The sequence below is a fragment of the Platalea leucorodia genome, assembly GCF_965183815.1.
Source record: "Platalea leucorodia genome assembly, chromosome: 19".
NCBI lineage: Eukaryota > Metazoa > Chordata > Aves > Pelecaniformes > Threskiornithidae > Platalea > Platalea leucorodia.
The window spans coordinates 9,051,975-9,072,953 of record NC_138841.1 but is presented as its reverse complement, the minus strand read 5'-3'; the positions used below and the strand labels follow the sequence as shown (position 1 = coordinate 9,072,953).

The 20,979-nt window shown below is 59.3% G+C and overlaps 2 protein-coding genes across 2 annotated transcripts in view; both read left to right on the top strand.

The window, feature by feature from the left end:
• Nucleotides 1-5,645, top strand: part of LOC309598934 (sperm-associated antigen 4 protein-like) — a gene marked incomplete at both ends in the record, with an annotated part of 49,060 nt that extends 43,415 nt beyond the window's left edge. Inside the window, 6 exons of the mRNA XM_082329962.1 lie at nt 2,130-2,223; nt 2,771-2,846; nt 3,435-3,547; nt 4,096-4,263; nt 4,624-4,713; nt 5,514-5,645. Of these exons, the coding sequence (XP_082186088.1) occupies nt 2,130-2,223; nt 2,771-2,846; nt 3,435-3,547; nt 4,096-4,263; nt 4,624-4,713; nt 5,514-5,645 (673 nt within the window). The remainder of the gene's footprint in view (nt 1-2,129; nt 2,224-2,770; nt 2,847-3,434; nt 3,548-4,095; nt 4,264-4,623; nt 4,714-5,513) is intronic.
• Nucleotides 5,646-15,348: 9,703 nt separating this feature from the next.
• On the top strand, nt 15,349-18,866 carry LOC309598933 (sperm-associated antigen 4 protein-like; the record flags this gene model as incomplete). Its single annotated transcript, XM_082329961.1, has 6 exons — nt 15,349-15,444; nt 15,992-16,067; nt 16,656-16,768; nt 17,317-17,484; nt 17,845-17,934; nt 18,735-18,866. Coding segments are annotated over 6 exons (675 nt in total), but the record flags the coding sequence as incomplete, so codon positions are not given.
• Nucleotides 18,867-20,979: the final 2,113 nt, after the last annotated feature.

Here is a 20,979-nt window from a genome sequence, read left to right as displayed (position 1 = left end):
GACCTCAAGAGACAGGCCTAACTTTTCTCTGCTTTCCTTGCGCAGGGACAGTCTTCAGCCTTACGTGCTGTCCGGCAGGCGCCCTTGTCTCCCCGCGGAGACGTCTGCTGAGGACGTGCATCTCCGCCGTGTACGTATTACACCACGTTTCTGCTGTGGACGGGGGAGAGAAAGGGGATGTCTGAGGGCCGGTGCAAGCAAAGGGGAGAGCAGAGGGTGTTCCCCAGCCAGCAGCCCAGGGCTCCCAGTCGGGAGCCCAAGCTGGGGCGCTGCTCGTGCTGTGGCCATTCTCAGGGAGAGCCAAGAGCAAAGCCCCTCGGCAGTCTCACTCCCACGCGTTTGCCAGAGCCCCACACTTTGGCTACGGTAGGGCAAACTGCCGCGTAGCCAGACGCTCGGGTGCAGAGCCAAGCCTCCGCAGGGGAAGGCTTTTCCCCAGCTCTGGCAAGTGACCGCGCAGGTCTGGGAGGGCTCTGGGAGGAAAGGCAGACAAGGCTCCTGCGCTTCCCAGCTCTGCGGAAAAACACCCCTAAGAGATCTGTGTGATCGCAAGTGAGAACAGGCCTGCTTTCTCAGCCAAAGGGAGAGCAAGGTCCCCACCAGAAAGACGGCTGAAAAGCAGTCTTCGTTTGCTCGGCCTCTTTACTTCCCTGCATAATTTTCATTCCCTTTGGGATGGTGCTTCTGGAGGCCTTCCTCTGGGGAAGATCTGCCGGCAGTGTTGAACGGTGTGGACAGAAATCGTCTTCCTCCTGGGCGCTGCTCTGGCAGCTCTCTGGCAGCAGGAGGCTTCCAAAAGGCTGGCTTTCTGGCCTGAAAAGGGAACTCCACCGGTGGAGGGCTTTGCCCAAGACTTGGATCATGGGCAGCCACAGGACTCCCTCTTTTTCAGGCAAAAGGTGGCCCTGCAGAAGAAGAGGATCTTCCAAGCTGTCTTCTTGTTGCTCCCCGTGGCTCTTGGTGAGTTTGCATGAGCAGACACCTGAGAGCGACAGCCAGGCTGTGCTGGATGCCAGCTTTCAGCTGCCCGGCTTTCCTTTTGGGCCAGTATGGGCGGAAACTCCCATGACCCAAGCGCTTCCCGAGTACGTCCCGGACTGGGCCTGCCTTTTGGCCTGCCAGTAAGACTGGGAGTCTCCCAGCCATGCTGCTGCTCTGGCCACTGGACCACATGGCTTGCTTCGTCTGCAAGTCCGCGAGAGAAGGGCGTAGCTACTTCCAAGCCTGAACTGGGCATTCCCAGAGGGGAGGGGCCGTGCAGGGGGACCCATGGGGAGGTACCTCTCCTAGCCCATGCAGCCTGGTCTCGGGGCTCCCTGAAGCAGCGAGGGGAAGCGGGGAATAGCTCTGGGGCACTGAGCACACCTGAGGCCCACGGCTGCGCAGTCCCCTCAAGCCTGGGCCGATGGCTTCTGGGCAGAGGCGCGTCCTCTCTCCGCACCCCACGTTCCCCACCTCCTCAGCTCACCTGCTGCCCCACCCCTAAGGCAACAGGCTGGAGACAACGCGACGGCAGGCATCGCTAGCGACCTCAGTAAAATAACTCTCTCTTGATGATGTGAATTGCAGCCGGTGTTTACTGCGGGACCTCACTGCCAGGGTGGACAATGCGGACAAAGGCACTGCTAGAGGTCGGTGACTCCTGTGGCACAGGCACCTCCTGCAACAGAGCATTGCTGAGAGCGGCTGGATAAATCACGGGCTCTCCTGCTGCCACGCAGGGTGACCCAAAGAAGCAGCAGCTTGTGCCGAGTCTTCCTAGGGAAGCCTCTCCTGGGAAGCCCCGGCGGCTCTGGTAGCGGATGCTCGAACCGAGCGTTTTTCCCTTTCAGGAGCTGGCACTTGTGTCTGCAGAAGACCTGAAGACCCTGCGGTAAGAGACGTTTCCTGAGCTGGCATTGGTTCTGTGCAGAAGCGTCAGCCGACCTCGTGCTACCTGCACTCGTTTTGCTAACAGCCAGGGCTCCCATACCTCCTACCTGCCTTTGCCTTCTGCTCAAACTGGTGTGGAAGGGAAGCACTCGCAAAGCAGGGAAAGCACACGTGTCTCTCCTTCTTGCCGAGCTGAGACGCTCCCCAGAGGGGACGGGCCGCTCTCTGACAAGATCTGCTTTCGTGCTTTCATGCAGGAACTTTCGCGTTTTGTTGGCGGAGCACAGCCAAAAGATGCAGCTTCTGATGGAGGAGGTGGCTCAACTGAGGGCAGAGATCAGCAGTGCAAAGGTGATGCTGCGTTTTGGGGAAGGAGGCTTGGCTGGGCAGAACCCCTGAGAAAGCACTCCTTGGGCTTGTTGGTGGGGTCGGACTGCTGACTGCAGCAAGCCAGCCTTTGCCCCAGGGGCTTGCTGGGTGAGCTTCTGCGCTGCACAGGCCCTTCTCCAGGCCCAGTTCAAGCAGGCTGCTTGAGGCAGCAGAGGACTCCTGAGAGCCTTCCCTTGGCACGCCGGCACTCTGGCTCCTCTGGCTGGGCTCCTGAGGCAGGGATGAGACCCAGGCACGCTGACGGGGCCAGCCGTCGCTTGCAGGGCCCGAGCCCATCTCCCCGCTTACCTGCAGAGCGTGGAGGGTGGGGACGAGGGTGTGGGGACCCTCGTCAACCCACCTCGCGGCCATGGCCGTCAGCACGTCAGCAGCAGAGAGTCTTGCAGCTCTGTGGACTAGGCTTGCCTTGCCTTTCTGACACTGACCCTTTGCCTCTGCCGGCGCTAGTAGCCATGCTGAACTGCCCGCTGATGTGGTCCTTTTCTGTGTTCGTTTATGGCGTTCCCAGGAAGTGAACCAGGCAGCGTCCCAGATGGCTTCGGAAGTCTACGTCGAGATGTCTGACTGGGCCCTGAAAAGCTCTGGTATGGACACGAGCAGCCCAGTCTCCTTGCCCTGCGCTTGTCTGCAGCACTCCCCAAAGAAGCCTGTGCTCCGGGCGCTGCTCTCCAAAGGGGGGGAGCTTCAATGCTTCATGGGGTCCAAGAGCAAGGCTGTGGCACAGTGGCTCTCCCAGACTCCCTCCCAGTCCTGCCCTCCGCCTCCGCACGGGGGCCTCCGCACGGGGGCCTCCGCCGCTGCCCCCGCACGTGTTCCTGTGCTGTTGGAAGGGCTCTCTTCCTCTCCACTGCATTGGAAGAGGGAATGGCTGGGCCATCCTTTGCTGCCCATGCCGCAAGCCCTCAGTTTTGGTGTGCTGTCATTGACGTGGGCGCCTGCTGTCTCCCAGAACGCTCACACCTTCTCCTCGTGGCGCTGTGAGAGAAGCAGTCACCACCAGGCACGTGGCGGCCGTCATTCCCTTGTGCAGCTGGGCACCCCCAGCAGCGTGGGGAGGAGGAGAGGACTGACAGACGTGGAGCTGGCCGGCAGCATCAGAAATGCTGTCTGAGCACCGAGTCCTCCTAGAATGTGGCCTCTTCCAGTAGTCACCTGCTCTCCCTCCCTTCCAGGTGCCACCATCGACATGCAGAGAACTTCCGAGACCTACATCTGCAAACAGAATTGGGGCTGCAGGCTTTTATGGCTCTTTCGCACTGCCAACCCTCCCGACACTATTTTGCAGGTATCGTAGCGGAACTCCTCCGGGAAGGTTGCCTGCCTCCCGCTGAAGTTGGGGACCGACCTCAGGGGCTCTCCCCTCGCTCCAGTGGCACTGCTCAAGCCCACAGTGTTGATCAGGTTCCTGAAAGCAAAGCTCGAACACAGGGCTGGGCTTGCTAGCAATCAGCGCTTCCCCTCAGGAGGGGAATGGAGCTGAACGGAGCCAAACTGCTGCATCTCGCCCACAGTGCTCTGCCCCAGCTGGGTGAAAGACTTTCTCCCTGGTGGGGGGTGCCCTGCAGAGCCACTGGGCAGAGAGGTGTTTCTGCTAGGCCCTGACTGGGACGGTTTCATAACTGCTAGTCTCCTCTGCCCCATAATCCTGAGAGCCCCCTTTCGGTCAGGCAGGGACGAAGGCCTCCTGCTTCTGTCCATTTCCTCCCACGCGCCTCATTTTCAAGCCAAAATAGACCCCGCGGACACAACGGCGCCTACGCTTCAAGCTACGCGGGCCGCTGTGTTGGCCCCAACACTCTCTCACTCTTCCTTGCTCTCGCGTTCTGCTTGCAGCCGGATGTTTCCCCAGGAAACTGCTGGCCTTTACAAGGGGATCAGGGCCAGGTGGTCATCAGGCTGCCAGCACGAGTCCATCTGACTGCCATCACTGTGCAGCACATCTTCAAAGAAGTCTCTCCATCTGGGACTGTCATCAGCGCCCCCAGAGACGTCGCTGTCTTTGTGAGTCTCTGCTGGGCGCTTCTGGCGGGGATCTGGCCCTGGGGGAAAGCCATGGCAGGGTCTTGCTTGCTTTTGTGCGTCCTCTGAGGTTTACGTCCTGCTCTCTCCTGAGCACCGCAGTGCCCTAGCGGGACACTTCAAGGGCTCTAGGGGTTTCATCCCTCTTGAGACTTGTTCGGGACACGCACCTCAGGGTTCCTGAGCACAAGTCAAGGCCGAGACTGAGCTCCACCATGGCGAGTGCTAGCCTACTGCTAGAGCCCCAGGAGAGGGTGGGGAGATAGCAGGGCTGATCCAGCACGTAGGTTCCCTCTTTGTGGGGACGAGTCTGAGCTGCTCTCCTTGTGCTTTGCCCCTGAGGGAGTGGGTGCGGACGGAGAAGAGGAAACTCTCCTTGGGACGTTCACGTACAACGTGGCAAAGGAGGCCATTCAGACCTTCCCTCTGAAGGTGCGGTCCACGCGCAGGGGCAAGGTGCCGGGGAGCAAACCAGGTTTGCCTGCAAGTCCATGGCAGGAAGAGCGTGAATGCTTTCTCCCTGGGCCGAGGGGCCCGGACCACCGCCGAGAGAGACCTGGTGGGGTTGGGAGGGCTGAGTAGCACGCAGTGGTGGTAGCAAAAGGATAGCAAGACAGGGTCAGGCCTGTGGGAGCACAAGTCCCGAGAGATCCCTGGCTGCACGCACTGCCTTCAGCAGAGCCAGCCGCACACGCGGCCGCTCCACACAAGCAACGTCTTTGTGTTGTGGAGAAACAGGGATGCCCGGTGGCGAAAGGCGTCGGGCAGCACTGTCGCTCCGTCCTGTGGCCTGCTGGCAGGCTGGGCAGTGTCCTCTCCTCCCAGCACAGCGTGCCCCTTCTCTCCCCGTGCTCTCACGCCTGCCAGGAGGAAAGCAGGCAGAGCAGACAGCGGGAGCTTGGTGGGGTTGCACAGCAGCCGCCCCCCGCACAGGAGCACCTCCCCGGCCTCTCTGCCAGCACAGAGCAAGCAGCAGAGGGAAGGGGCAGAGGGGAGGGAGACTGAGCCCCAGCAGGGCCGGCATGCAGAGGATGCCAGCTGCCTTCCCCCTTCCCGTGTCCCCAGCCTCCCCAGCAGCCCCGGTACCAGCAGCGAGCCTCAGATTGCCACAGCCGCTCCCACCCACTTGCAGGAGCTCGCTCCTGAGCAGGAGCAGGGCTGGCAGGGGGAGACACCTTCCTTGCATTGTCGCTCCTAACACCCCCGCTTCCTTTTCCCGCTTTTCTTCCCAGAACGCGCCGCTTCCCAGAGCCTTTGCACGTGTCAAACTTCTGGTGAAGAGCAACTGGGGAAACCCAGCGTACACCTGCATTTATCGAGTGCAGGTTCACGGGAAGATGGCAAAACCAGAAAGCCTCGACTGAAACCAGAGGAAAAAGAGAAGGGCATACAGAAAAAGAGCAGCAGAAGGGGAAGGAACAAAAAAATAAAAAAGATGTGGCAATTGAGATTGGTGCAGAAGCTCTGTCTCCAAAGTGGGGTGCGCAAGAAGGCCCTTTGGGGGGAGGGCGGGAGCGTGCGGGAACCGTTAGGACCTCTCCTTAATTTTTTCTTCAACCTGAGGAAGGCAGTAAGCACTCCTAAGGTTTACTCCAGAGAGGAGAGGCCCAGCCTGGCACCGCTCCTTCTCCCGCCACCCCGGGAGGCTCCGCAAGTGGCACCAGCCCAGGGCAGGCAGAGGGGCCCGGCTGCAGTTTACAACTGCCGCAGGAGCCGATGGAACCGTTTGGCCTAGCACCTTCCCAGCATCCCGGCTGTCAGTTTGTCGGTTACCCCCCAGTTTCTGTGAAAGGGGGGTGGGGAGCCTGTCTGAGTGGCCTGTGGGAAGCCCCGTTCCTCGGCCCATCAACGTCCCCACTCTAGAGCTCGCTGCTCTCTGTTGGGGGTCCTTTTGTGTCACATTGAGTAGTGTCGACGGGGAATTTTCCAGCGTTTGGCCCCTGGTTATTCTCCCCTTGGCATTGGGACAACCCTGACCTGTCTTTCTTCTTGACGGACCACCCTCTCTGGGGTTCCCAGAAAGACTGTGCAGTTCTGCAGCCCTTGGGCTGTTCCCGTCATGGGCTCCACCATCTAACACTCGAGGCCCCTCGGTCCCCCAGTGCTGCATTCTGCAACACTTGGCTGTTCCCTCCCGCTGTTGCTATCATGGGCATCGTGTCCTGGGCTACAACGCCGCCTCCGCTAAGGACATCCCGGGCAGCCAGTCGGAAAGCTCGTCCAAAGGATTCCAGGGATGGGGAGGGTTAGAACCCCGTCTTCCTGGCAGCTGCCTAACAGCAGGGAGTATTGGGAGGGGGTCAGGGTGGCAGGAGCATTCCCTGGGGGGTGCTGGAGGCTCCCAAGGGGTTCCTGAGAGATGGGGCTGGGGAGTGGGCATCCCAGGATGCTTGGGGGGTTTCTCATGCTGCTGGAAATGGCTTCTAAAGCTAAGCAGAAACGGCAATTTTCCCATTAGCTTTGTATGATGGTAGGCACCTTAGGTGGGACCATCCCCCACGCATCCAGTGCTGTAATAAAGAGAATGCCTGCTTCTCGATGCTACATGGGTGTGAAGAGGTTGATTCCCCATTTCGGTGACAGTTTGGGCGACCCAGATGGGACTCTGCTTCTGAATCTCGATGGATCCGTGGGATCGCAGGACCCCCAGCCGGCACCGAGGGATTCTCGGGAAGAACCTCCGAAGCCCGGACCGAAGAGCTCTGAGCAGGACCTCTGGGAAGGTAAAAGCATCCCTTTTCTCATTAAAAGGGCAGTTGCCTGCCCGTCAGGCGCGGCGAAGGCCTCGCAGGGTTGGGCTGTAAAGGTACCTAAGGGAAGGATTGGATCCTATCGGGCCAAAGTCCCTAGGACACCTGTGTCTGGAAACCTTTGGCCGAAGGGGTGGGTTGGAGCCCCACTGAAGGTAATCTAGGGGTTCGAGTCCCCTTCTGGGGAATGCCTCTGACTATTTTGTGCAAAGTTATTGTTTCTCTGTTTGGTGTTGCTGTGTCTTTTGTGGTGGGTACTAAGCCCTCTGCGGAAGGGGGGATTCGGAAAAGATCTCCCCTAGGACGTATCGTGAAACGTTGGAGGAAATTGGGAGGGGAGCCAGGGATTTGGGAAAGATGTTAGAGGTAGCGTGGATGATTTTTCATAGGAGAGAGAAGGAAAAAGAGGCACGACAGGTTCAAAGGGAACACCTAAGAGAGGGGAGATGGATTGCTGCTTTAACAGGGGCTCCTAGAGGAACCGATAGAGAAGGGAGGCACAGGAAGGGGTTACCGGGAAGAAGCAGGGGAAGGGGAAAATCAGCTCCTTTCGCACAGCCCTGTGGCGCGCGGGGAAGGAGCCCACGGCTGCCGTGTGGCTCTTGCCCTGGGCAGGCGCGCTCCTGCAAAAGCAGCAAGAGCTTTTGGTCCTGGCACCTTTGGGGTGGGAGGAATCCCTGGACGTTCGCAGTTTTCTTTCTGGACTTTGGCTGTACTCAGCAGGCCAGGGAGAGAGACTCCATTCAACACTGGGAGGCTCCAGAAACAGAGAGTGTCTGTTCCCTTGCTCTGTGTCCCACTCTCTGCCCCTGCCTCTCCCCTTCCCTCTCCCCTTTCTTTTCCCTCTCACCCTTTGCCTTCTGGCCTTCTGTCCTGTTCCCTGCCCCACTTCTCTGTCACTCTGCCCTCCTGCTGACTCTTCTGTCTCTCCACCCCCTTGTCCCGTGCCCTTGCCCTTTCTGTGTCTGTCCATCCCTCTGTTCTCCCTCCTGCCCCTCTTCTCTCTCTGTCCCTCTGTCCTGCTGCTTAGCACTACTTTTCTTCCTGCGCCATGTTCTTCACTTGCCCTCCATCTCCTTCCTTCTCTGTCCCTGTTTCTGCTCCTCACCACTATTTTTCCTTTCTCCACTCCCTGCCCAGCTACCCCTTTTTCCCACCATCCCTCTGTCCATCTCCTGTCCCTCTGTCCTGCTCCTGTCCCTCTCCGGCCACCCCACCGCCCTGCCCCACCCTTCTCCGCCGCTCTGTCCCCCTCTCCCCCTCCTCCTCCCTCTCCACCGGGGCTCTGGGGCCAGCGCAGCCCCGCGCAGGCAGCCATGGGGCCTGCTCGTGGGGCAGGGCCCAGCCAGGGCGGGGGACGGTGGCCGCGCAGGGTCAGGCAGCAGGGCAGTTGCGCCCCGTGGCATGCCGGGAGCTGTAGTCCTGGGGCACATGGCTGCCAGGTGGCCATGTTGGTTAGCACGGCATGCCGGGAGCTGTAGTCCTGAGACATGGGGCTGCCGGGCGGCCATGTTGGTTACCGGGGCATGCCCGGAGCCGTCATGGCCCCACGCTCACCTTCCCGGCAGCCGTGTTGGTCTCGGGAGGTGCAGCTCCAGCTGCGGCCCGGCTGAGGTGAGGCCTGGGGCTGCCCGTGAGGTGAGTGAGGCCCTTGGGCGGGCGCGGGGGTGTCTCCTGCCTGCTGGCCCCCCACGGGTGGCGGGGGGAGCTCCAAGCTGGAGCCGGGCCCGGCCGGGGCAGCCCCGGGAGTGACCCGAGAGCTGGGGAGGCGAAGGAGACGCAGACGGACCCCCCCGGGCACAGGCACCGGGCAGCCCGACTCCCAGAGCGCCCCCGGAGCCTCCCCAGCCCCGCTCAGCCCCTGCAGCTGCCCTGGCCCCAGCACCTCCCCTGAGGCTTGTCCCGCAGCCCCAGGCCCCCACGGCCTGTCCTGGCAGCAGCGAGCCGGGCCTGGGGCGCGCTCAATCCTCCGTCACCGCGGGTGCATCAGCGGCAGCACGGGGAGGGAGCGGTGTCTGCAGGAGCTCCTGCAGCAGGAGCTTACAAGCTTCTTAAAATTGGTTAATTCCAGTGTCTCTTATGATACTTCTGTGGTAATAACTCCACAGCCATCTTCCAGCATTTCTAAGATGCTTTTGCATGCTTAAACGGTCAGTTATACTGTCAGTTGAGCAATGTAATACTTTGTATAGTTCCTCTTGATAACAGTCTGTTTCTTGAAATTCACTGCTAAGTCCTTTAAAGAGTAAGACAAATACCAGCGCACTGAATTGTTTCAGTTCATTTTACAGCGCCCAAGAAGGAAAGTGCCAGAGCCATGTGGTAGTAGGCAGGAATTGTGTTCTGTGCTGCAAGATGCAGTCTTGGTAAGGGCTTGTGGCTGCTGGCTTTTCCTTACCCATCAAAGAAGAACTTGAGCAGGTGCCAGGAAACAAGCTCATGGACACCGCTAAAACGTGCGGTTCAGCAGTAGCTCACTGATGATCAGTAGTTAGACATGCATGTTGGCCAGTCTTACTTTTCAAGGATGTTCAGCAGCCTGGAGTGAGGCTGCACCTAAACAGTGCGTGGCAGGTATGTGTGTCAATGGCAAAGCAATTGGTACTGTACCTAGGTCTAACATTAATCAGGGGTGTCATTTGCAACAAAAATAACTGACACAAGTTGAACAGTATAAAAGGCAGTTCCCTTGGTGTCTGGGATGGATCTGGTATCTCTTCTTAAAGTACCTGCACCGGTTGTGCCCCTGCCCACACTTACCTTCCGTGCTAAGTAGCAATTTGTGCTCTATCAGTGTCCTTCTTGTAGTGAGGGGCCCAACACTGAACACAGGATTCAAGGTGTGGCCTCACCAGTGCCCAGTATGGGGGGACGATCACTTCCCTAGTCCTGCTGGCCACGCTATTTCTGATACAAGCCAGGATGCTATTGGCCTCTTGGCCACCTGGGCACACTGCTGCCTCATATTCAGCTGGCTGTCCACCAATACCCCCTCCTTTTGCCCCGGGCAGCTCTCCAGCCCCTCTTCCCCCAGCCTGTAGCGTTGCATGGGGTTGTTGTGACCCAAGCGCAGGACCCGGCACTGAGCCTTGTTGAACCTCACACAGTTGGCCTTGGCCCATCAATCCAGCCTGGCCAGGTCCCTCCGTAGGGCCTTCCTGCCCTCCAGGAGACCAACGCTCCCACCCAACTTGGCGTCATCTGCAAACTTACTGAGGGTGTACTTGATCCCCTCATCCTGATCATTGAGAAAGACATTAAACAGGACTGGCCCCAATGCTGAGCCCTGGGGAACACCACTTGTGACCAGCCACCGGCTGCATTTAACTCCATTCACCACAACTCTTTGGGCCCGGCCATTCAGCCAGTTTTTTACCCAGCAAAGAGCACGCCCATCCAAGCCATAAGCAGCTTTTTTTTCTCCCTTCCTTTCAGTCTTTCCTGTGTGCCACTGAGCTATTTTCTCTGTTCATTTAAGACCTAGATCTCATCAAGTACTTCCCAGTTGTCAAGGCCTGAGCCAGTAAAGCACTGTAGGAATTTGGCACTCTTCCAGCTGGCAGAGGTAAAGTTCTACCTGTTAGCGTCACAATGGGAAGATGTGTGTATCTTTTCCCCCCAAAAGTATGAACTGTGTAAGGGTTGCGCTCGTATCAAATTTAGTATCCCTAGAGGCATATATTAGTAACTAATGGAATAGTAAGAGAATTAGGCAGTGGCAATGGCCGCAGGGACCTAGCTTTTCTTCATGTACTTGTTAATCTGCATAGTTTCTTGAAGACCACACCTGAAAAATATGCTTCTTTTTAGAAAAATTAGCCTTAGAACTATAATAAAAACAATGCTCAGGACAATAGCAAAATGTCCTGGTTTCAGCTGGGCTAGAGTTCATTTTCTTCCTAGTAGCTGGTGTAGTGCTGTGTTTTGGATTTCGTATGAGAATAATGTTGATAACACACTGATGTTTTAGTTCTTGCTAAGTAGTGCTTACACCAGTCAAGGACTGTTCAGCTTCCCCTACCCTGACAGTGAGAAGCTGGGAGGGAGCACAGCCAGGACAGGTGACCCCGACTGGCCAAAGGGCTCTTCCATACCGTATGGCGTCATGCTCAGTATATAAACTGAGGGGAGTTGGCTGGGGGGCAGCGATCGCTGCTCGAGGACAGGCTGGGCATCAGTCGGCAGGTGGTGAGCAGTTGTATCGTGCATCACTTGCTTTGTATATTACTATATTATTATTACTATTATTATTACTACTACTACTACTAGTACTACTACTACTTCTATTTTACTTTATTTCCATTATTGAAATGTTCTTATCACAACCCACGAGTTTTTCCCCCTTTTACCCTTCCGATTCTTTCCCTCATCACACTGGAGAGGGGGGAGTGAGTGAGCGGCTGCGTGGCGCTTAGTTGCTGACTGGGGTTAAACCATGACACAGGCCCACAAACACTGGGCCTCTGCGCTTGCCTGCCCTCCTAAAAGTCCAAAACTCTCTCTGTCTCCCGCTCATTGTAGCCAGAGCCCAGCTCTGAAGTTGCAAATAGACGGCAATTTCACCCACACCAAAGGTGCCAGGACTAAAAGCTGTTTCTGACCCTAACCTTCCCTTGGGAGCACTTCACAGCCCCACAGACACTGGGGCTCTAAACATGACTAGACGCTTAACGGTCCCAACACCCTCTCTCACTTCATTGCTCTCAGGTTCTGACTGAGGCCGCATGCCTCCCCCAGTGTGATGTCAGAGCCACCAGTGTGAGGTCAGAGCTGGCCGCCCGCACAGCCCTGTGGCGCGTGGGGAAGGAGCCCACAGCTGCCGTGTGGCTCTTACCTTGGGCAGGCGCGCTCCTGCTGTGGGGCAGCGTGGGGCTGCTGCCGGAGCTGTTTTTGCCTGGGCAGGCCACACTGCTGGGGCTGAGAGGGAAGAGCAGAGCGGGGAGCCTGCCTTTGCCCAGAGATGGCGAGGAGAAAGGCCCCCGAGAGAAGACGCCAAGGGCCCTCCCAAGGCTCCTTGGGGAACGAGGCTGGCCAACAGCCGGCAGGGGAGGCAGCGGGGCCGAGCCGCTGCCAGACGAGTAGGTACGAAGCCTGGCATGTGCCCGGGGCATCAGGTTGGGCTGGTAGCACGGACGTGGCCTAGCACGGTCAGTGGGGTGCGGAGCAGCCTGGGGAAGCCGACAGAAGTTTTCTGAAGAAGAGCCCCGTGGTTTGCGAAGCCCCCCTTCTGTGAGGACGGGTCTCGGTGGAAAGCCTGGCTCACTCTCGCAGCCAAAAGGCAGTGTGCAGCAGGGGCTTTTGGGGAGGCGGTAGCCTCGTGCTGCAGGGTCGGAGCCCAGCCCTGCTGCACGGGGCGGTTTTGCTGTACGGGGAGGCCAAGCCCCTGGGGCCTGAGACTGGTCCCCTCGGGACGCTGAGGCGCGATCCTGCCTGGCTGATGGGAGCAGCTGTGCGGGGCAGAGAGGGGTCGGGAGACCTGGGAGTGCCCAGGGAAGAGGTTGGGGGGCTGGGGGGGGGGGCAGCAGCCTGTGCCCCCTCCCCAAATGGCCACTGGGAGGTGTCTGCCGTGGGGCAGGGTGGTGCCAGGGGCCAGGGAGGGACGGGCTGAGAATCGGGCTGTGCTGCCGGGTGGGCTTCCCGAGGCAGGGGTCTGCTGCTGCCAGCTTGCTCCCACTGCAGGCCTGTAAAGCAAAGGATGGGGAAGGGGGGGGGGGGGGGGGGGGCCCGCTGGGAGCAGCCCAGCTGTGCTGGCCTCTGTCGCTGCTGCTGGGAAGGCCCGTCCTCTGGCAAGGGCCGCCGCTCAGGCTACTCCTGCCCGCCTCGGCTCCCACGGCGTGGGGATGGTGGGCAACGGGCATTTGTCTTTTTCCTCCGACAGGAACCTCCGCATGCAGGTGGAGCTGGGGATACTCTCTTCGATGTCAGCTCCCGGCTCAGCCACTCAAGGGCCTGCGAAGTGGCGTGACAAGGCCACGGAAATTGCAAGTAAGCTCAGCACTGCTGCTTGCTGTGACCTCCTCGGGGGTGAACTTGGAGAGCTGCGCTGCGCTGGAGCTCTGGCCAAACGTCACAGGCGGCAGGAGAAGTGCAGGCTGCCCTGCTCTTTGCCCCAGGGAGGGAGTGTGTAGGACACGGTGCCCGCCTCCCCGCAGGCAGCTGAGACACGTGGGGCTGGGCATCCTAGAGAGGAGACCTCAAGAGACAGGCCTAACTTTTCTCTGCTTTCCTTGCGCAGGGACAGTCTTCAGCCTTACGTGCTGTCCGGCAGGCGCCCTTGTCTCCCCGCGGAGACGTCTGCTGAGGACGTGCATCTCCGCCGTGTACGTATTACACCACGTTTCTGCTGTGGACGGGGGAGAGAAAGGGGATGTCTGAGGGCCGGTGCAAGCAAAGGGGAGAGCAGAGGGTGTTCCCCAGCCAGCAGCCCAGGGCTCCCAGTCGGGAGCCCAAGCTGGGGCGCTGCTCGTGCTGTGGCCATTCTCAGGGAGAGCCAAGAGCAAAGCCCCTCGGCAGTCTCACTCCCACGCGTTTGCCAGAGCCCCACACTTTGGCTACGGTAGGGCAAACTGCCGCGTAGCCAGACGCTCGGGTGCAGAGCCAAGCCTCCGCAGGGGAAGGCTTTTCCCCAGCTCTGGCAAGTGACCGCGCAGGTCTGGGAGGGCTCTGGGAGGAAAGGCAGACAAGGCTCCTGCGCTTCCCAGCTGTGCAGAAAAACACCCCTAAGAGATCTGTGTGATCGCAAGTGAGAACAGGCCTGCTTTCTCAGCCAAAGGGAGAGCAAGGTCCCCACCAGAAAGACGGCTGAAAAGCAGTCTTCGTTTGCTCGGCCTCTTTACTTCCCTGCATAATTTTCATTCCCTTTGGGATGGTGCTTCTGGAGGCCTTCCTCTGGGGAAGATCTGCCGGCAGTGTTGAACGGTGTGGACAGAAATCGTCTTCCTCCTGGGCGCTGCTCTGGCAGCTCTCTGGCAGCAGGAGGCTTCCAAAAGGCTGGCTTTCTGGCCTGAAAAGGGAACTCCACCGGTGGAGGGCTTTGCCCAAGACTTGGATCATGGGCAGCCACAGGACTCCCTCTTTTTCAGGCAAAAGGTGGCCCTGCAGAAGAAGAGGATCTTCCAAGCTGTCTTCTTGTTGCTCCCCGTGGCTCTTGGTGAGTTTGCATGAGCAGACACCTGAGAGCGACAGCCAGGCTGTGCTGGATGCCAGCTTTCAGCTGCCCGGCTTTCCTTTTGGGCCAGTATGGGCGGAAACTCCCATGACCCAAGCGCTTCCCGAGTACGTCCCGGACTGGGACTGCCTTTTGGCCTGCCAGTAAGACTGGGAGTCTCCCAGCCATGCTGCTGCTCTGGCCACTGGACCACATGGCTTGCTTCGTCTGCAAGTCCGCGAGAGAAGGGCGTAGCTACTTCCAAGCCTGAACTGGGCATTCCCAGAGGGGAGGGGCCGTGCAGGGGGACCCATGGGGAGGTACCTCTCCTAGCCCATGCAGCCTGGTCTCGGGGCTCCCTGAAGCAGCGAGGGGAAGCGGGGAATAGCTCTGGGGCACTGAGCACACCTGAGGCCCACGGCTGCGCAGTCCCCTCAAGCCTGGGCCGATGGCTTCTGGGCAGAGGCGCGTCCTCTCTCCGCACCCCACGTTCCCCACCTCCTCAGCTCACCTGCTGCCCCACCCCTAAGGCAACAGGCTGGAGACAACGCGACGGCAGGCATCGCTAGCGACCTCAGTAAAATAACTCTCTCTTGATGATGTGAATTGCAGCCGGTGTTTACTGCGGGACCTCACTGCCAGGGTGGACAATGCGGACAAAGGCACTGCTAGAGGTCGGTGACTCCTGTGGCACAGGCACCTCCTGCAACAGAGCATTGCTGAGAGCGGCTGGATAAATCACGGGCTCTCCTGCTGCCACGCAGGGTGACCCAAAGAAGCAGCAGCTTGTGCCGAGTCTTCCTAGGGAAGCCTCTCCTGGGAAGCCCCGGCGGCTCTGGTAGCGGATGCTCGAACCGAGCGTTTTTCCCTTTCAGGAGCTGGCACTTGTGTCTGCAGAAGACCTGAAGACCCTGCGGTAAGAGACGTTTCCTGAGCTGGCATTGGTTCTGTGCAGAAGCGTCAGCCGACCTCGTGCTACCTGCACTCGTTTTGCTAACAGCCAGGGCTCCCATACCTCCTACCTGCCTTTGCCTTCTGCTCAAACTGGTGTGGAAGGGAAGCACTCGCAAAGCAGGGAAAGCACACGTGTCTCTCCTTCTTGCCGAGCTGAGACGCTCCCCAGAGGGGACGGGCCGCTCTCTGACAAGATCTGCTTTCGTGCTTTCATGCAGGAACTTTCGCGTTTTGTTGGCGGAGCACAGCCAAAAGATGCAGCTTCTGATGGAGGAGGTGGCTCAACTGAGGGCAGAGATCAGCAGTGCAAAGGTGATGCTGCGTTTTGGGGAAGGAGGCTTGGCTGGGCAGAACCCCTGAGAAAGCACTCCTTGGGCTTGTTGGTGGGGTCGGACTGCTGACTGCAGCAAGCCAGCCTTTGCCCCAGGGGCTTGCTGGGTGAGCTTCTGCGCTGCACAGGCCCTTCTCCAGGCCCAGTTCAAGCAGGCTGCTTGAGGCAGCAGAGGACTCCTGAGAGCCTTCCCTTGGCACGCCGGCACTCTGGCTCCTCTGGCTGGGCTCCTGAGGCAGGGATGAGACCCAGGCACGCTGACGGGGCCAGCCGTCGCTTGCAGGGCCCGAGCCCATCTCCCCGCTTACCTGCAGAGCGTGGAGGGTGGGGACGAGGGTGTGGGGACCCTCGTCAACCCACCTCGCGGCCATGGCCGTCAGCACGTCAGCAGCAGAGAGTCTTGCAGCTCTGTGGACTAGGCTTGCCTTGCCTTTCTGACACTGACCCTTTGCCTCTGCCGGCGCTAGTAGCCATGCTGAACTGCCCGCTGATGTGGTCCTTTTCTGTGTTCGTTTATGGCGTTCCCAGGAAGTGAACCAGGCAGCATCCCAGATGGCTTCGGAAGTCTACGTCGAGATGTCTGACTGGGCCCTGAAAAGCTCTGGTATGGACACGAGCAGCCCAGTCTCCTTGCCCTGCGCTTGTCTGCAGCACTCCCCAAAGAAGCCTGTGCTCCGGGCGCTGCTCTCCAAAGGGGGGGAGCTTCAATGCTTCATGGGGTCCAAGAGCAAGGCTGTGGCACAGTGGCTCTCCCAGACTCCCTCCCAGTCCTGCCCTCCGCCTCCGCACGGGGGCCTCCGCACGGGGGCCTCCGCCGCTGCCCCCGCACGTGTTCCTGTGCTGTTGGAAGGGCTCTCTTCCTCTCCACTGCATTGGAAGAGGGAATGGCTGGGCCATCCTTTGCTGCCCATGCCGCAAGCCCTCAGTTTTGGTGTGCTGTCATTGACGTGGGCGCCTGCTGTCTCCCAGAACGCTCACACCTTCTCCTCGTGGCGCTGTGAGAGAAGCAGTCACCACCAGGCACGTGGCGGCCGTCATTCCCTTGTGCAGCTGGGCACCCCCAGCAGCGTGGGGAGGAGGAGAGGACTGACAGACGTGGAGCTGGCCGGCAGCATCAGAAATGCTGTCTGAGCACCGAGTCCTCCTAGAATGTGGCCTCTTCCAGTAGTCACCTGCTCTCCCTCCCTTCCAGGTGCCACCATCGACATGCAGAGAACTTCCGAGACCTACATCTGCAAAGAGAATTGGGGCTGCAGGCTTTTATGGCTCTTTCGCACTGCCAACCCTCCCGACACTATTTTGCAGGTATCGTAGCGGAACTCCTCCGGGAAGGTTGCCTGCCTCCCGCTGAAGTTGGGGACCGACCTCAGGGGCTCTCCCCTCGCTCCAGTGGCACTGCTCAAGCCCACAGTGTTGATCAGGTTCCTGAAAGCAAAGCTCGAACACAGGGCTGGGCTTGCTAGCAATCAGCGCTTCCCCTCAGGAGGGGAATGGAGCTGAACGGAGCCAAACTGCTGCATCTCGCCCACAGTGCTCTGCCCCAGCTGGGTGAAAGACTTTCTCCCTGGTGGGGGGTGCCCTGCAGAGCCACTGGGCAGAGAGGTGTTTCTGCTAGGCCCTGACTGGGACGGTTTCATAACTGCTAGTCTCCTCTGCCCCATAATCCTGAGAGCCCCCTTTCGGTCAGGCAGGGACGAAGGCCTCCTGCTTCTGTCCATTTCCTCCCACGCGCCTCATTTTCAAGCCAAAATAGACCCCGCGGACACAACGGCGCCTACGCTTCAAGCTACGCGGGCCGCTGTGTTGGCCCCAACACTCTCTCACTCTTCCTTGCTCTCGCGTTCTGCTTGCAGCCGGATGTTTCCCCAGGAAACTGCTGGCCTTTACAAGGGGATCAGGGCCAGGTGGTCATCAGGCTGCCAGCACGAGTCCATCTGACTGCCATCACTGTGCAGCACATCTTCAAAGAAGTCTCTCCATCTGGGACTGTCATCAGCGCCCCCAGAGACGTCGCTGTCTTTGTGAGTCTCTGCTGGGCGCTTCTGGCGGGGATCTGGCCCTGGGGGAAAGCCATGGCAGGGTCTTGCTTGCTTTTGTGCGTCCTCTGAGGTTTACGTCCTGCTCTCTCCTGAGCACCGCAGTGCCCTAGCGGGACACTTCAAGGGCTCTAGGGGTTTCATCCCTCTTGAGACTTGTTCGGGACACGCACCTCAGGGTTCCTGAGCACAAGTCAAGGCCGAGACTGAGCTCCACCATGGCGAGTGCTAGCCTACTGCTAGAGCCCCAGGAGAGGGTGGGGAGATAGCAGGGCTGATCCAGCACGTAGGTTCCCTCTTTGTGGGGACGAGTCTGAGCTGCTCTCCTTGTGCTTTGCCCCTGAGGGAGTGGGTGCGGACGGAGAAGAGGAAACTCTCCTTGGGACGTTCACGTACAACGTGGCAAAGGAGGCCATTCAGACCTTCCCTCTGAAGGTGCGGTCCACGCGCAGGGGCAAGGTGCCGGGGAGCAAACCAGGTTTGCCTGCAAGTCCATGGCAGGAAGAGCGTGAATGCTTTCTCCCTGGGCCGAGGGGCCCGGACCACCGCCGAGAGAGACCTGGTGGGGTTGGGAGGGCTGAGTAGCACGCAGTGGTGGTAGCAAAAGGATAGCAAGACAGGGTCAGGCCTGTGGGAGCACAAGTCCCGAGAGATCCCTGGCTGCACGCACTGCCTTCAGCAGAGCCAGCCGCACACGCGGCCGCTCCACACAAGCAACGTCTTTGTGTTGTGGAGAAACAGGGATGCCCGGTGGCGAAAGGCGTCGGGCAGCACTGTCGCTCCGTCCTGTGGCCTGCTGGCAGGCTGGGCAGTGTCCTCTCCTCCCAGCACAGCGTGCCCCTTCTCTCCCCGTGCTCTCACGCCTGCCAGGAGGAAAGCAGGCAGAGCAGACAGCGGGAGCTTGGTGGGGTTGCACAGCAGCCGCCCCCCGCACAGGAGCACCTCCCCGGCCTCTCTGCCAGCACAGAGCAAGCAGCAGAGGGAAGGGGCAGAGGGGAGGGAGACTGAGCCCCAGCAGGGCCGGCATGCAGAGGATGCCAGCTGCCTTCCCCCTTCCCGTGTCCCCAGCCTCCCCAGCAGCCCCGGTACCAGCAGCGAGCCTCAGATTGCCACAGCCGCTCCCACCCACTTGCAGGAGCTCGCTCCTGAGCAGGAGCAGGGCTGGCAGGGGGAGACACCTTCCTTGCATTGTCGCTCCTAACACCCCCGCTTCCTTTTCCCGCTTTTCTTCCCAGAACGCGCCGCTTCCCAGAGCCTTTGCACGTGTCAAACTTCTGGTGAAGAGCAACTGGGGAAACCCAGCGTACACCTGCATTTATCGAGTGCAGGTTCACGGGAAGATGGCAAAACCAGAAAGCCTCGACTGAAACCAGAGGAAAAAGAGAAGGGCATACAGAAAAAGAGCAGCAGAAGGGGAAGGAACAAAAAAATAAAAAAGATGTGGCAATTGAGATTGGTGCAGAAGCTCTGTCTCCAAAGTGGGGTGCGCAAGAAGGCCCTTTGGGGGGAGGGCGGGAGCGTGCGGGAACCGTTAGGACCTCTCCTTAATTTTTTCTTCAACCTGAGGAAGGCAGTAAGCACTCCTAAGGTTTACTCCAGAGAGGAGAGGCCCAGCCTGGCACCGCTCCTTCTCCCGCCACCCCGGGAGGCTCCGCAAGTGGCACCAGCCCAGGGCAGGCAGAGGGGCCCGGCTGCAGTTTACAACTGCCGCAGGAGCCGATGGAACCGTTTGGCCTAGCACCTTCCCAGCATCCCGGCTGTCGGTTTGTCGGTTACCCCCCAGTTTCTGTGAAAGGGGGGTGGGGAGCCTGTCTGAGTGGCCTGTGGGAAGCCCCGTTCCTCGGCCCATCAACGTCCCCACTCTAGAGCTCGCTGCTCTCTGTTGGGGGTCCTTTTGTGTCACATTGAGTAGTGTCGACGGGGAATTTTCCAGCGTTTGGCCCCTGGTTATTCTCCCCTTGGCATTGGGACAACCCTGACCTGTCTTTCTTCTTGACGGACCACCCTCTCTGGGGTTCCCAGAAAGGCTGTGCGGTTCTGCAGCCCTTGGGCTGTTCCCGTCATGGGCTCCACCATCTAACACTCGAGGCCCCTCGGTCCCCCAGTGCTGCATTCTGCAACACTTGGCTGTTCCCTCCCGCTGTTGCTATCATGGGCATCGTGTCCTGGGCTACAACGCCGCCTCCGCTAAGGACATCCCGGGCAGCCAGTCGGAAAGCTCGTCCAAAGGATTCCAGGGATGGGGAGGGTTAGAACCCCGTCTTCCTGGCAGCTGCCTAACAGCAGGGAGTATTGGGAGGGGGTCAGGGTGGCAGGAGCATTCCCTGGGGGGTGCTGGAGGCTCCCAAGGGGTTCCTGAGAGATGGGGCTGGGGAGTGGGCATCCCAGGATGCTTGGGGGGTTTCTCATGCTGCTGGAAATGGCTTCTAAAGCTAAGCAGAAACGGCAATTTTCCCATTAGCTTTGTATGATGGTAGGCACCTTAGGTGGGACCATCCCCCACGCATCCAGTGCTGTAATAAAGAGAATGCCTGCTTCTCGATGCTACATGGGTGTGAAGAGGTTGATTCCCCATTTCGGTGACAGTTTGGGCGACCCAGATGGGACTCTGCTTCTGAATCTCGATGGATCCGTGGGATCGCAGGACCCCCAGCCGGCACCGAGGGATTCTCGGGAAGAACCTCCGAAGCCCGGACCGAAGAGCTCTGAGCAGGACCTCTGGGAAGGTAAAAGCATCCCTTTTCTCATTAAAAGGGCAGTTGCCTGCCCGTCAGGCGCGGCGAAGGCCTCGCAGGGTTGGGCTGTAAAGGTACCTAAGGGAAGGATTGGATCCTATCGGGCCAAAGTCCCTAGGACACCTGTGTCTGGAAACCTTTGGCCGAAGGGGTGGGTTGGAGCCCCACTGAAGGTAATCTAGGGGTTCGAGTCCCCTTCTGGGGAATGCCTCTGACTATTTTGTGCAAAGTTATTGTTTCTCTGTTTGGTGTTGCTGTGTCTTTTGTGGTGGGTACTAAGCCCTCTGCGGAAGGGGGGATTCGGAAAAGATCTCCCCTAGGACGTATCGTGAAACGTTGGAGGAAATTGGGAGGGGAGCCAGGGATTTGGGAAAGATGTTAGAGGTAGCGTGGATGATTTTTCATAGGAGAGAGACGGAAAAAGAGGCACGACAGGTTCAAAGGGAACACCTAAGAGAGGGGAGATGGATTGCTGCTTTAACAGGGGCTCCTAGAGGAACCGATAGAGAAGGGAGGCACAGGAAGGGGTTACCGGGAAGAAGCAGGGGAAGGGGAAAATCAGCTCCTTTCGCACAGCCCTGTGGCGCGCGGGGAAGGAGCCCACGGCTGCCGTGTGGCTCTTGCCCTGGGCAGGCGCGCTCCTGCAAAAGCAGCAAGAGCTTTTGGTCCTGGCACCTTTGGGGTGGGAGGAATCCCTGGACGTTCGCAGTTTTCTTTCTGGACTTTGGCTGTACTCAGCAGGCCA